The following is a 15017-nucleotide window of genomic DNA, read 5'->3' as shown; positions in this document are numbered from 1 at the left end:
TCTTGTCATTGATTAGAAAGTTGTAATTTGATACTTGCGCAAAATATCACCATCCATGTCCCTGTGGTTGTATATCCCTCCCTCCTCTTTACCCCTCTGTGTGTGTGCATAAGGATACTTACGTTAATGTATTACCTTGAATGAAAATGATTATTGGACCAGTTTAATGTCATAAAACGTACATGTGTTGTCTATGTTTTCAGTCAAATTTATTTCACGGTATCAAATATTATATATTTCAAAGAGCTATTAATACTGACAATAGTGGTGTCCATGAAATTTAGATAACGTCTTTTGACTGGCAAGTTCTCTAGATGGGATGATTGGACTTGTTACGGTATCTACACTCATCATCGGATATTCTGTCTTGTGTCCGATTGGAATCGGACCTTTTTTGGTCGCTGGCATGGAAGCTTGCCAATCAAAAGTGTTATCTAGCAAACCAGAGTGACAGAGCTGCCAATGATGAGAAGCCATGCATTGACCTCACTGACTACATGTACGTTAAAAACACGCTGTGCAAATCATATACAAACTTTCTGGAACAAAGCATTCAGCATATACTCAAGCACAGAATTATCTCTTGGGATCTTAAATCTCATCTCAAACAATTCAAGATATCATGGTCGATCAGAAAAGCATTTTCTGCAGGATATTTTGTTGATATCTGAAAAGCTAAGCTCCTAAAACCACCACAGTTAATTTTGTCACATAATACAAGTTGAAGTAACTGAATGTGAACATCTGTGGGAACCAGCAAAGTGAATTTCAAAAGAACTACATAAGCTTTTTCTAGGAAAATTTATGACTTCCAATTAAAAAATAAAGACCAAAAATTATAGGAAATTGCAGATTAGGTAGTCAGAGTACACTTTGCCTGATTTGCATACATTAAATAATCAATAATTTGTCAGGATCTCTTTTGGGAAGGCCTGCACGATGCACCCACATTCTAGACACCAGTCATGGTCGTTTCCAAATTTAGTGATGCAACACAGTACTGGCTATATCCCATGACTCATTATGATTTGTACCATTGGAGATTCCTTTTGGAAGTCTATAATGTCTCCCATGTGTAGACATATTCACTATTCCCAGTTAAACGATTTAGAAAATCATGCTAGATCGAGAGAGGAGGTAGCATTTTTGTAAAACTTTCTGCAAATTGTCCTCATCAGTACAGAGTAATGTGATGGAAATTTTTGAGACCAGTTGCGCCTGTTTTATTATATAGAAGGATATTGATTTTTTCCAATGGAAATGACATAAGAAATTTAAATACTGACTTTTCTCAGAGAATTCCCCTTCAGTTTGTCATAACTTGCTTCCCTAAGGTACCAGCAGAATATGTGACTTTAATGGTAATTTAATGATTATTTTGAAATATCTAAATGCACTTTTACTAAATATGTTAAACAATGTTTTATATGCTTCACCTTACCTTACTGCATATATGCAGAGCAGGAAAAAAAAGCAAACAGAATGGTACAAAAATAATTCTGGGTAATAGTTGTGCTGTGCGTGATACCATAGTTGCCAATCGTTGATGTTGCCTTTTTACAGAAAAAATGCTTCGACCCTACTGGACAAAGAAAGCTTGTTTCAAGGTAACCTTGGAAATAATATGACCACCCCCCCCCGCAGAAATCAAATGGTACACCCCTAAACAGGAAATATAATCTTTGCGCCTGGGTGTTCCTTTTTTGTCCTACCGTGTGAGGTTGTACATTAACAGTACTACGGGCTAGTTTGCCTTCGTGACGAAATAATCAACTAAAGAACAACAGGACGTTTTTTAGTGAAAGTCTTTAGCGTTCCGTGTATACAATCTTGTCATTTGTGCATTAATTTGTTGGCATGCTTTTCGAATGTTTTTTTTTGATAATTCAGGGTAAAAATCTGAATAAATAATTGCGAGATTGGTGGGAAACGAAAATAATGTGCAACGTGGCCTTCAAAGTATGTTGTTGTTTTGTCCAGTAGCTACATGACGCACAGTTAATAGCCTGTGTGTCTCCATTCAATTGTGTTTGGAGTCGCAACAAATGTAATACCAATCTATTATTATGTCGGTTACACAGTTTCAAATTAATATATCTTCATGTCACGTGTATTTTAGTTGTCCCTGTTGTCACGGTCTAAATGTGACGCGATGATGCAACCTTGGTTTCGACCTTACAGCTGCCACATGTGGGACGCCGTAAGTCATAAACAAGTCTATAAATAAACGCTTGCGACAAATCCAGAAAAAAGTATGATATATAGTGGGATGGCATATACCTCTTAATGACTGGTGGAAATGAAAACTGTTAATCATAAACGTATTTCCGACACTTGTTTGTAACGAGTTGGGAGAAGAATCTTGTGTCATGTGATTAATAAATATTCACTATCGTTCTCTGATTAAAATTCCTGCTGTCAGTGCCGAAGCATACAAGGTTCATATCATTGGTTGATGATGCACACATCCAAGTCACAGGGTACGATTATCTGGAGAGCAGTTCACTCTAAAACATTCCACAAACGACATAACATCGAGCGCTGACCAGTAAAACATAGTTACTGAGGACGACCGGCGTTGGCACCCCATCTCGATTAAAAGTTCGTCAGTAAGTCAACCCGATGTTCGAGTGAAACCAGTATTTAAATGCTCAGGGTCATTCTCTACGCAAATTTGGTGATGCTGACAAGCGACTCGTCGAACTTTCTGTGGTCCGTTGACACGCAATTTGGATTCGTTACAAGGCGTTCCGATCAAGAACTGTGAAACTATGCAGTTTGCGGTTGTTTGTCCGTGGAAGATCGTACTGCTGGCGATTGTTATTTTCGGACGTATCCATAGCGACGAAGCCGTCGTCCAGCGCATTCGATGGGGAGCTCTCAGAGGAAATAGAGTTGGGGTACTGGAGGGGCAAGTCGACGAGTATCTCGGGATACCGTATGCCGAACCTCCTGTCGGGGATTTGCGCTTTGCACCACCAAAACCATGGCGACATAGTTGGGACCGCAAGAGAAACGCGAAAGAGTTTAGGAACAATTGTTGGCAGAAAGCTGATGATGCCTTGGAGCATCCGGGGACGTCTTGGTGGTACACCACTGAGTCCCTCAGCGAAGATTGCCTGTTTTTGAATATATGGGTTCCTTATCCACGGCAGGAAAATATGGCTGTCATGGTTTGGATCCACGGTGGTAGCTTTAATTGGGGCACTGCAAACGTTCACCAGTACAACGGCAAGGTTCTAGCGACGACACAAAATGTCATCGTGGTGACGATGAACTATCGTCTCGGTCCGTTCGGTTTTCTGGCGCTGGGAATTCCGGAAATTCCTGGTAATATGGGATTGATGGATCAAGTAATGGCACTGGGATGGATTAAGGATAATATCGCAAGTTTCGGTGGCGATCCTGATTTGGTTACAATATTCGGTAGTAGTGCCGGTGGAGCCAGCGTTGGTTTTCACCTTCTCTCGCCGATGAGTAGGGACCTTTTCAACCGGGCGATAGTAGAAAGTGGGGTGCCAAATTCTCCCCCATTGCAACCTGTCGTCAATTCAATGTTCTCTGTGTACTTCACAAATGCCTTTATCAATAATTTGGGATGCGCGACCGAAGAGGGCAACGAGACTGCCGTTTTGGCTTGTCTACGTCGTCAGTCAGCGCACAATATCACCCATGACGTCTTCGCCGACCGCCTCCACTTCACCGTAGTCGACGGGACGTTCGTCAATGACACCATGCCGAACCTGCTGAAGTCGACGGCCTCTTTGAAGAATGCTAATATAATTATTGGCTACGTGAAAAACGAAGGGATGATAGATTTGGTGAGAGTGGCACCGGGGTTTTCGGTGGAAACGCAAAGCCCTATAACTTACGAGCAATTCAGATTGGCGGTTACCTACATCGTTTACGGTTATTACGGTGTGCAGGACTCTGTGAAACAGGCGGCAACTTTCCAATACACCGACTGGGCCGACAAAAACAACCCTTTCAAACTGCGAAACGCCGTGAACGATCTTTACGGGGACTACATAGCGAAGTGCCCAAGCCTGGAGTTCGCCAACGTATTCTCAGACGCTGGAAACGAAGTGTATTACTATGAACTCGGCAAGCGGTCATCAGCCAGTCCTTGGCCTTCGTGGATGGGAACAGTTCACGGCGATGAGATATCGTACGTGTTTGGACACCCGCTGATTCAGGAAAGAAGCGATACAGACGAAGTGGACATCGCTGTCAGCAGGCAAATCATGGAATATTGGGGAAACTTCGCAAAATACGGGTAAAATACAAATTCTTCCATACTTTATCTCCCATAATATACTACCATTGAGACTCTTTTTCTGGTCATACATGTATTTATTTAATTTACAAAATGTTGACCCCGGTCGCTGAATACAGTAATTCTACACCAACTTTCAAAGGAGAATAAAATCTAGACCGTCAAAGCTCGGGAAGAATAGAATTTAATGGGTCGAATATGACCACATGCCTTTTTTAAAGGCCACTGTTTCAACTCATGGACCCCATAAAGTTTCAAATTAACCTATACGACAAACCAAACATGACATGAATGGCAGCCTCAGAATTTGATGCTTCTAAATTGTGAGTCAAATTTTCTGCAATCTATTGTCTTCCCGCCATGTGAACACCGACCACAAGATATACTAATGGCAGGGAATCTTCACTTGAATGTTGGAATATCGCTGGCTGAAAGTTAACAGAATGTGATTCCACAAAACCATTTTATAACTGGGCGACGAAAATACTGGGCAGATTAATGTTTTTGGGAAAAATGCGATCTTACCCGATGCATGCATGCGTGCATACGAACGGACATGCGTATAGCCGCGAACCTATTAACTTACCTACCTACCCACCTACCTACCTACCTATCTACCTAGTACCTACATACCTACATGATACATGCATACATAGATACAAAGATAGACAGATGGATAGACAGATAGATAGATAGATAGTTAGACAAATACATAGATACATGCATGATGCATGCACAGGTACATACATACATACATACATACATACATACATACATACATACATACATACATACATACATACATACATACATACATACATACATACATACATACATACATACATACATACATACATACATACATACATACATACATACATACATACATACATACATACATACATACATACATACATACATACATACATACATACATACATACATACATACATACATACATACATACATACATACATACATACATACAGACAGACAGACAGACAGACAGACAGACAGACAGACAGACAGACAGACAGACAGACATGCATACATACATATATACATACATACAGACAGACAGACAGACAGGCAGACAGACAGACAGACAGACAGACATACATACATACATACATACATACATACATGCCACAGATTCATGTCAAATAAATGATGATTTGCATAACAATAAACTTTTAATTATGCTTATATCTCCAAAATTTCTTAATCAAATTTGATGAAATTTTACTGGTAGTGTTGACCAGAACAAGTAATGGGCAAATGATGACACACATTTTGAAGTTTCATGTCAGCTCATAGACACTCTTTTCTATGGTATGTGGTCAGGTAGTCACTAATTGCAAATTCAATGGCATCACGAACCAGTTGAAACAATGTCAGCGAAACGTGTCAATCAACAGACAACTTCGACATCTGTTGAAACGAGAGAGCATATCTGGTAACGGTGACAGCACGACCTTCAGACCGAATGTTACTAAAAGCAGCGATCAGCTCCCTTCGTGCGTCCGGCCCACCAACATGCGGGCATCCATCGCAAACAATACTGCATACCACATAAACGATTATGCTATTATAAGACCAAATATGACGATACGGCAAAATTCGGCTCGAGGGACTGTCAACAGCCCATGGCAATTTTTAACGCGCATTTCCATAATTTCAATCATTTCTGTATTATTTTCTTGACGAAAAAAAATATGTTCAGACTTTTTTAATGGAATTAAATTGTGGTCCCGAATATAAACCATGAGTAGGGAACCATTTAAAACCCATACGCTACAATATATCATGCCATCATTTCACGCCCATCTATCATTTTGGATCACTACCCTTCAGAAGGTAATCAACCAAGAAAACAATCGGTATGAATTCCCATTTCGTAAAGTCAAAGGTCAAATAGTTACATCCTTAAACTTAAAATATGCACCTGTCTAAGATTTTGACAAGGTCACATCGTGCTACTGATCACTTTGGTCTACAGCCGGTGAAAGCATTATTGACGCTATTAAATGTTTGTTATTTCTCTACTCGTTTTACTTTCGTTGAGTCACGTGCATTTACTTATTATTTTGCTTATTATTTTGCTCATTTTCGCGAAGCATAGAAATAACTTCAAGGGTCTCACTCATGTGCTTTAAATGCTTGCAAACACGCAAGAAGCGGCGTTACAAATTCGTGATAACTGCACATCGGTTTGTGATAATTGCGGATTCATCAACACTTCAGCCATTAGCCTCATCTCAATGACCAACTGGCTGAACTTTCCCTTTCATCCAAGGCCGCTTATACTAGCGACCATATGTAAGCCAAGTTACCGACTCAAGCAGCTGTTTGACTGTATTGCTCGACAAAACTGTCATTCCGTGTGTTCACTAGTTGATCTTATTTTCACTATCACCCAAATATATTTAAGTAATCGACCTATATCGTATCACGGGGAGGCGTTCGCACAGCAGCTCCTAAAATTATCTCAGTTAAAGCTAGCTCTGACCCAAACGATGTTTTAAAATGCGACTCAAGGGTTGTGACGTCAATAAACTCTGATGGTCGTGCATTCGAAAACATTTGAGACTGAGAGAAATACTGTTTTAAAGAGGCAAAGGCCATCAGAGGGCATTTAAGCAAAGCCTCCCAGTCTGAAAACTGAAAACGTACACGACACGGCCTAATTCCCGGGCAATAATCTCGTTTGTTTGCGGGAAGGGCTTTCGGGACTCAATGCCTTCTTTATTCATTTACATTTCAAGGTCACCTTCGTCCAGACGTACCACATCGATACTTTTTTCAGTTACTAATTGGTACTTAAAATAAATCTGTAACGCTTATTAAGTCAACCAACACACTTCCCGAGTCCTGTCACGCTAATATAAATAGGCGCTTTCATCCCCGAGAAGGAAGTATTCGGACGGTTACCATGGCTACGGGACTCATATAAAAGAATATGCAGTGAGCAGTTTTGACTGATCGATGACTTATACAAATTCAATGTCTCCTTTTACACAAACATAGATTAAAACCTTACCCTGTCTTCGTCATTCTATACCTGTAAGCTGATTGATTTTATGACGCTTCAATATCCGATCCACTGATTGAACCCTGCCTGTATGTTGTATCTAAGGGTGTATAATCACAGGCAACAATGATGATCATGAGGGTAATGATTATGAATCTTGCAAGAATGTATGAATGTATGTATGTATGTATGTATGAATGTATGTATGTATGTATGTATGTATGTATGTATGTATGTAGGTAGGTATGTATGTATGTATGTATGTATGTATGTATGTATGTATGTATGTATGTATGTATGTATGTATGTATGTATGTATGTAGTATGCGCTTCGAAAGTGACAGACTTAAACTTATGCTCAAACTTTCCTCAAGTAATCTTTCAACCATTCTCTCTCAAAATCAAGAATGAAAATCAGGGGTCACCGCACAAATTGTGGTGCTAGAAGAACAAATTCCCCAAGAGTTAACGATATTTGGACTTTAAAATGGCCGCCATTCGTGAGTTAACTCTATGGAGAAAAAATGAAATTTTCGAGTTTCGAAAAACTAAGACTGTGAAAAGTTTTCTCACATTGAGTGCTTCAAAATGAGCCCCCCACAAGTAGTAGATCAGAAAAGAGTTGGAAAAGTTAGAGAGTCCAACTATCTGTCCCCGAGGTGCATCTTACCACGGTCCCTCCATTTTATGGCGGGACCGTGATTCAACCTTAAAGGGAGGTGAACTGCGCATGTGCGACTTTCTTGTTTATAAACAATGTATTTCATGCATGATATCAACATAGCTACAACGTTTAAATTTTACGATATTAATTGCTAACAAACATGTTTTAACTTTCATCAGTCGCCAACGTAACCTAGATCACGGTCCCTCTATCACCGTGCCTAGATACAGATTTTACATCGGTCGTAGGTGTCCCTGGCAACATTTGAGCAGAGTTCTGACTACACCTTCCCTGTAAACAATTGAATGTTGCACATTTTAGAATGTAGGTAAAGTGGGTTGATATTGTCAAAGTGTAAGATTACTGAATAAAAGTTCCTTGTTAGTGTTCGCCTTAGCACGTCAACCTCCTTCGAAATGAAATGCACCATTTAATTAGACCCCTATGTCGAGGCAGTAATTCGAGGACAAAAGCAGAATAGTGCCCGTCAGACGATTTAGACCGCCGGGAAAACGCACTTGCGCCCACGTCCAAATCTGACTCATATAAATACAAAATTCGACATTTGGCAAAGTCTTTTTTTGAGAAGAAAAGCCGCTTTTGTACCTGCAGCATGCTGCAAGTTTTGCATAAGTGGAATGAGACGACAAGTGCAGTCACGCTTGAAAATTGACTGATCGCAAAAAACAGCTAATTTAGCTAATCATTGATGACAGCCACGCTGATAAAAGCCAGAGAGCTCTACGGTTGAATTTACTGTTTCACTCAGCACCGCATACTTTGCGGCTTTCGGCATGTTGCCCTCCAGCCATCGGTCGAACGAACAGACTGCAGGGCAACTGCATTGACGTCACATGTCCGATCATATGGTGGTGACTCAAGTTCCATCTAAACAAAGCTAGTTACGAGGATAAAGTATGTATGAGATTGTTCAGTTTAAGTCAACCAGTCAATTTACAAATATTATCACCAAGTCTGCGTCCGACACTGACAACTTACTTTAGCATATGCTTTAACTTGTGTCCAATTTTGAGAGGAAGTACTGTTGGAGCTGTTTGTAGCTATCCTAGCTCCTGCCGCGATTATGTTCAGCACTCTTTTCACGACATTGATATCCGTTGCTCCATATATCATAAAGCATGTCCTTTTTCAAGCATACTAGGTTCGGGGTGATATAGTCGGAGGTTTATCACTATACCTCATTAGTGGTCGGGCCATGAATCCATAACTATCTGCGCATTGTTTGTTCATGTTTTTCCACGCATTGCCATTATGATGAGACAAAGTAGAACGGAGCAGAGTTAGTGCGGACACTGTCGGTTGGTCTGGGTATATTGTTTCTTCCCGTAACGGTAAGCTAACTCGTGAAGAGCTTCACCAACCGACAGTTGTGCGGGAAGCAATTATGTTACCAGCTTCTTGCATAGAAACATATTATCGCGAGCAAGACTCCATAGATACCGGTTTTAACTGTCAACCGTGTAGGTTTAAACGTCTTTACTGTGTTTGTTGCTACACTGTTTCCTGTTGGGCGTGCTTGGAAACAACATGTACTGCTAATAAACCATCGTCTCCTTGTTTACTTGTTTTGTCGTCCTGGTATGAGTTTTTCATTTTGCCAACTGTGGCAATATTTTGTTTCAAATCATCTTGAACTTGGACAGTTCGAAACATCAAGTGATATGCCCCAAAAACTCGAAAACGCGCATATAATTGCTGTTAAAGTAGTATGGGCCTCGAAAGGGAATGACTTATACTGTCACTTGACAAGACAATACAGTTACCTCGATGTGGTAAGCGCGGTCTTCTGATTATGAATTATGTTAAATTTCGTCTCTAAACATCCGTTCGACATGTAAATCGATGAATTTTTCCCATTTTTCTTCTCTCTTCAAGCAATCCAAACACACTCGCTGAGGACAACAACTGGCCGCGTTATACCGCGGCCGAGAGGCAATACGTTAAGCTGGACGGCGCGGCCGAGAGAGCTCTCACCATAAACGATACCTTCCCAAGAACGCCGTACTGTGAGTTCTGGCAGGAGTATATCCCGACACTAGAACAAGAGATACAACGTATTTCTGAGAGTAAATCAGTCGGAGCCGAAGAGGAACCGATTGAAATGGGACCAACTGAAAGGGCTATTATTGTAAAAGGTAATTATCTAAAACTTCTTGAATTCTCGCCGACATAATGCAACATTTTAAATCAATCAAATGAATCGTTTTTAAAATTTGACAGACGGCGACTTTCCTCGCAATGTGACACATATAGCCTCAGGAAATCTTACAATTTGTCAATTTCAAGGTGATGGCGAGAAAGGGACACCTGTGTCTTCCCATGTATCCGCCAGTTTGTCTAGTTAACGTCTATGACGTCATCATATGTTCAGAACATAATTTTGATACTGTAATGGAGGCTGGATGGGCAAAATTTAATCCACAAAGATATCTGAAAATGACAAAAAGACAAACATTTATAAAAAAAGTTCCCCGAATCTAAAAATGTTGTCATTAAGCCATAAACACCAAAAGAAAATATATTTTATTACTAGAGCATTTCAATTGATGCAATGGGTAACATACACTGCAAAAGTGTCATCGTGGTCTAAGAGCATTGCTAAAAAAATTTGAGATCTTTCTTTTGGAATTTCGATTGAAAGACACGGAAGTTATGCATACATCAACAAAGTATTAGAAGGAAAAACAGCCACACTCTTGAAAGTATCCGTGCGTATCAAAGACAGAAATGGCATTCCATACGTATCACCGCCCGTTTGATTTTTCAGCTCCGGGAATTAAAGAATCTCCGGCCGTGAGACACGCTTGTTCAGGATCATCGATGTCGCTGTCGTCACTATGTCTCGTCTTGTGCGTCATCAGCAGCGGCATCTACGGATTGGCGTGCACGTAGGGGTCTTCGAACTGGCCAGCAGATCTCAAATCAAAATTCACTTGCGGTACAGTGATAGTGAAGCATCAGTGCCAACCACAGAATTGTAATCTTGACTCGCAAATTCCCGACGTGCCTTTCTCTGTATATTTTCTTGTAGTATTTTAAATTTACACGCGGCAGGTAAACGAGTGTTTTTACGGTATGGTAGAAGAATATTTTTAAATCGCTTGCATTGTCCAATTATCTTATCCAAAATACAATTACATTTTAATTCAATCAATATGAAACTTGGTATTTGTAATTATCTCGAGGAATTTCAAGAATACTTTTGTTGGCAAATATAAGCAATGATATAGTACAAATATCTTACATTATGCTATAGGGCGTGTTTTTTCACCTTGTGTGGCAAATTTTCAAACAACTTTTTAAAACTTGTTTATTAAACCTCTTCGGTATATCTTCACAATAAAATTAATGCAAACATGACACAGAAATACAAAAAAATACTCTTCAAAGTGTGCTTGATGAGAAATTGATATTTTTGTGTTCGTCACGGGGTCAAAGTTCATTTCCAGCATACCTTTGCCACCATTAATCGCAATAAATAATGTTTGATCACACATCAACTATAAGTGTCATTAGTTTTGTCACCTTCAGATTTTAATATGATTCCCATCCTCGCCCTTGAAGCCAGGGGTAATCCCGATCGTTTTATGATGCAGCTGTCAACAGCATAATAAACCCGCCGATATATGTCGAAATATTTGTTTCTGTTGGTGCGCTATGTATGGGATTTCTCCTAGTTTGTGCTGTACAGTGATTTACAACCAGAAGATGCAACGAACATATTGCATTAAAATAACTGAATGTTTAGATTAATGCCATCAGAGTTATTCATAACTCCTGTACCTAGTCCGTCTCAATTCATCATAATAAACCAATAACAATACTGCTAACTTCTACACAGACAGATATTGAAATATCCAGGTTCCGACAAATGAACCGGGCAGAGATGACACTAACCAGCAAAATCTGCGCTTTCCATCGCTTTGCTGAGAAATTGAGCTGTTAATGAATCCTTGTGACTCAGCTGCGTCATTAATATCCTCTGATATGATTTACAAGCATTACAGTTTTACAGCCGCTAACGAGATTTCAACGGCAGCATTGGGCTATAACGATTACATGGACAGACAGATAAACAACAGACAGACACACACATACATACATACATACATACATACATACATACATACATACATACATACATACATACATACATACATACATACATACATACATACATACACACACACACACACACACACACACACATACATACATACATACATACATACATACATACATACATACATACATACATACATACATACATACATACATACATACAATGATACATACATACATACATACATACATACATACACACACACACACACACACATACATACATCCATCCATCCATCCATCCATCCATCCACCCACACACACACACATACATACATACATACATACATACATACATACATACATACATACATACATACATACATACATACATACACACACACACACACACTCACACACACATACATACATACATACATACATACATACATACATACATACATACATACATACATACATACATACATACATACATACATACATACATACAATCATACATACATACATACATACATACATACATACATACATACATACATACATACATACATACATACATACATACATACATACATACATACATACATACATACATACATACATACATACATACATACATACATACATACACAAACACACAGTTGGACTGACCATACAATATCATGTACTGCCATTTTGAACGTTCAAATGGTTTACATACATCAAACGATTTCAGTAATACTGTACTGTGATTTTAAACGTGAATATTTATGATAAGAGCATTACTGAGTATTTGCCTCAGGGCATTGCCTTTTAAACGATCATTATTGCAGTCGCAAGACTAATCTAAAAATTGGAAAACACGTCCATCGACCCACAGGAAACCATGGAAGCAGATCCGGCAAACAGCGTATAAGGCTTCGATAACAAGTATAATAGCCGTAACGGTTGTTCTTTTTTTCATTTAATTTTTCTTCAAGCAAACAAGATTTTTAATTCATCTTGCTCTATAACGTTAAAACAAAATTTTAGAAATGTTATTTATGAATTCTACCTCGGACTAGAATGCTGTCAGTTACCAACAATACCATCGGTTTCCTTACACAAACACAAGCAGTCTTAACGAGTTGAACATCAGGCATTCAACATAACTTTTTGTACTTACATAGAACATTTTACTGTATCTCAGAAAAAATACTGGAAATATATCAACATTTACAGCTCCTGGAGTTTAAACCAGAAATGTAAAACTCAGGCTCAAAACCTTGTCAATATGGCAGACGAAATATAAATATTGTTCCTCGAAATTCGCCGCTACTGTTTTGACCGATTTTGAAATTTTCAATTTGAAATCAGATAAAATAGCCGCAAACAAGGAAAATTGATATTCGGTTTCTTTCCCAACAACCACGAAATCCATAAAAGTGTTGTTTTACAACAAGATAACTTCATTATTATTTTTCAACCCTTTTTGTTTTGCTTTGTTTTTTTATTTCTGTGTTCTAATCTGAAAAGCATATTGTCTACATATCATTCATTTTGTGAACACGTCTTGTGTGGTTTAATGTGCTTTATTATTGTCCACAATCGTATTCCCTTCAACAATATCAAATGTAGTTATATGTACAGGGAGTGTCAACAATCTGAATACTGGCCATCAACAAATGTTTTAACGTTTAGCCGCATTACCGTGCAGGCCAAGCTCTAAGCACAGTCGCTTGACAATTGGCAACGATGGCATTGGATTCAGACTCAGGGGTTTTGGGTATTTGGAGTAGACCACGAAACCAGATACAGAACGAATGTTAAAATGCCAGCAAACATATATATCAAAATTTGCAGCTGCACATTCCGTTGAATCAACACCTCTCATCAACAATTGTGTTCTCATTACATTACAGAGTTAGTAAGTTCAATGAGAGTAATATTGTATGTCTTATATATCTTTACTCAGCATTCATGGTCATGAAATTAATTGGTGCGATTCGTCGAAAAATACATTTGCATACCGCTACTGATGCTTTGTGAGAAAATTTAGAGGAAAAATTATTTGTTTGTCGGGCATTACGAACGATTTCCTCATCTAACGTTGGAATTTCACAGTAACAAAGAGAAAGGCGTCACCTTGTTCAACTCTAGAGGGCTCTGCAAGAACAATAGAGGATGGACATTTTGTGTATGATTTCTGAACGAAATCCATGTTTTTGTTGCCGTTCAATTTTGTTTGTTTTGTGCGCGACGTCAATCCTTTACATAAAGTTCAATAATGGTTGAGATTTTAAGGTTGAGTATCGCCTGTTTTGCCTAATCATAACAGTTCGATTGTGTCTGAGGAGAAAGGACCAGTAGTTTGCAGGAGTCGATAAGCACTATGAAAAAATTGCACACACTATGCGATAAAACGGTAACTTGTCATTATTCAACCATAACGATCTTGGAATTGAAGATATTGTCTTATTTTAACCGGCTTGCAAGCGCTCAATGTCACCATCAACATAGATGCTAATATGTTGCTATGATGCTGCTCTGATCGCCATTGTCATCGACCCATATTCCTTAAATGTATTAACAACATTACAAATTATTACAAGCTTTCTTGACATTGCGACAAGCATTGTTAAAATGTATTCAGATATATATAATATATATATGTATATAATATATAATATATATATAAACTAACTCTTACGTATGTATAGAAACTCTCTGAAACTCTCTCTCTCTATGTAATATATATATATATATATATATATATATATATATATATACAGAGAGACAGAGAGACAGAGAGACAGAGACAGAGAGAGAGAGAGAGAGAGAGAGAGAGAGAGAGAGAGAGAGATGCCTCACCCAATTTCACAATAAATAATGAACTTTCTTCAGCTACCGCAGAGGTTTTACTGTGTTACATTCGAGACCACAAAGAATGTAATAACGATCATCAATTGATAATCACACCATCT

At 38.7% G+C, this 15017-nt stretch overlaps 1 protein-coding gene across 2 annotated transcripts; it reads left to right on the top strand.

The window, feature by feature from the left end:
• The first annotated feature begins 206 nt into the window (after positions 1-206).
• On the top strand, positions 207-11492 carry LOC139149389 (cholinesterase-like). Of its 2 annotated transcripts, none has more exons than XM_070721121.1 (3): positions 207-4276; positions 9868-10127; positions 10760-11492. In XM_070721121.1, exons 1-3 carry the CDS (start codon positions 2772-2774, stop codon positions 10882-10884), a joined length of 1890 nt encoding a protein of 629 aa, XP_070577222.1. In that variant the 5' UTR covers positions 207-2771; the 3' UTR covers positions 10885-11492. The 2 variants fall into 2 exon arrangements, with proteins under 2 accessions (XP_070577222.1, XP_070577223.1); XM_070721122.1 differs by having other exon boundaries at positions 10681-11492.
• Positions 11493-15017: the final 3525 nt, after the last annotated feature.

This window comes from Ptychodera flava, chromosome 14 (assembly GCF_041260155.1).
Source record: "Ptychodera flava strain L36383 chromosome 14, AS_Pfla_20210202, whole genome shotgun sequence".
In the NCBI taxonomy this organism is placed as follows: Eukaryota; Metazoa; Hemichordata; class Enteropneusta; family Ptychoderidae; genus Ptychodera; species Ptychodera flava.
Note: the sequence above shows the minus strand (reverse complement) of the source record. Positions and strands in the feature narration are given on the sequence as shown.

Bases quoted from the DNA above. Each gene is read 5' to 3' on its own strand.
- LOC139149389 (XM_070721121.1), top strand. From the start codon at position 2,772: ATGCAGTTTGCGGTTGTTTGTCCGTGGAAGATCGTACTGCTGGCGATT. The intron at 4,277-9,867 runs GTAAAATACAAA...TCTCTCTTCAAG, and splicing joins GGAAACTTCGCAAAATACGG to CAATCCAAACACACTCGCTG. The intron at 10,128-10,759 runs GTAATTATCTAA...TTGATTTTTCAG, and splicing joins AAGGGCTATTATTGTAAAAG to CTCCGGGAATTAAAGAATCT.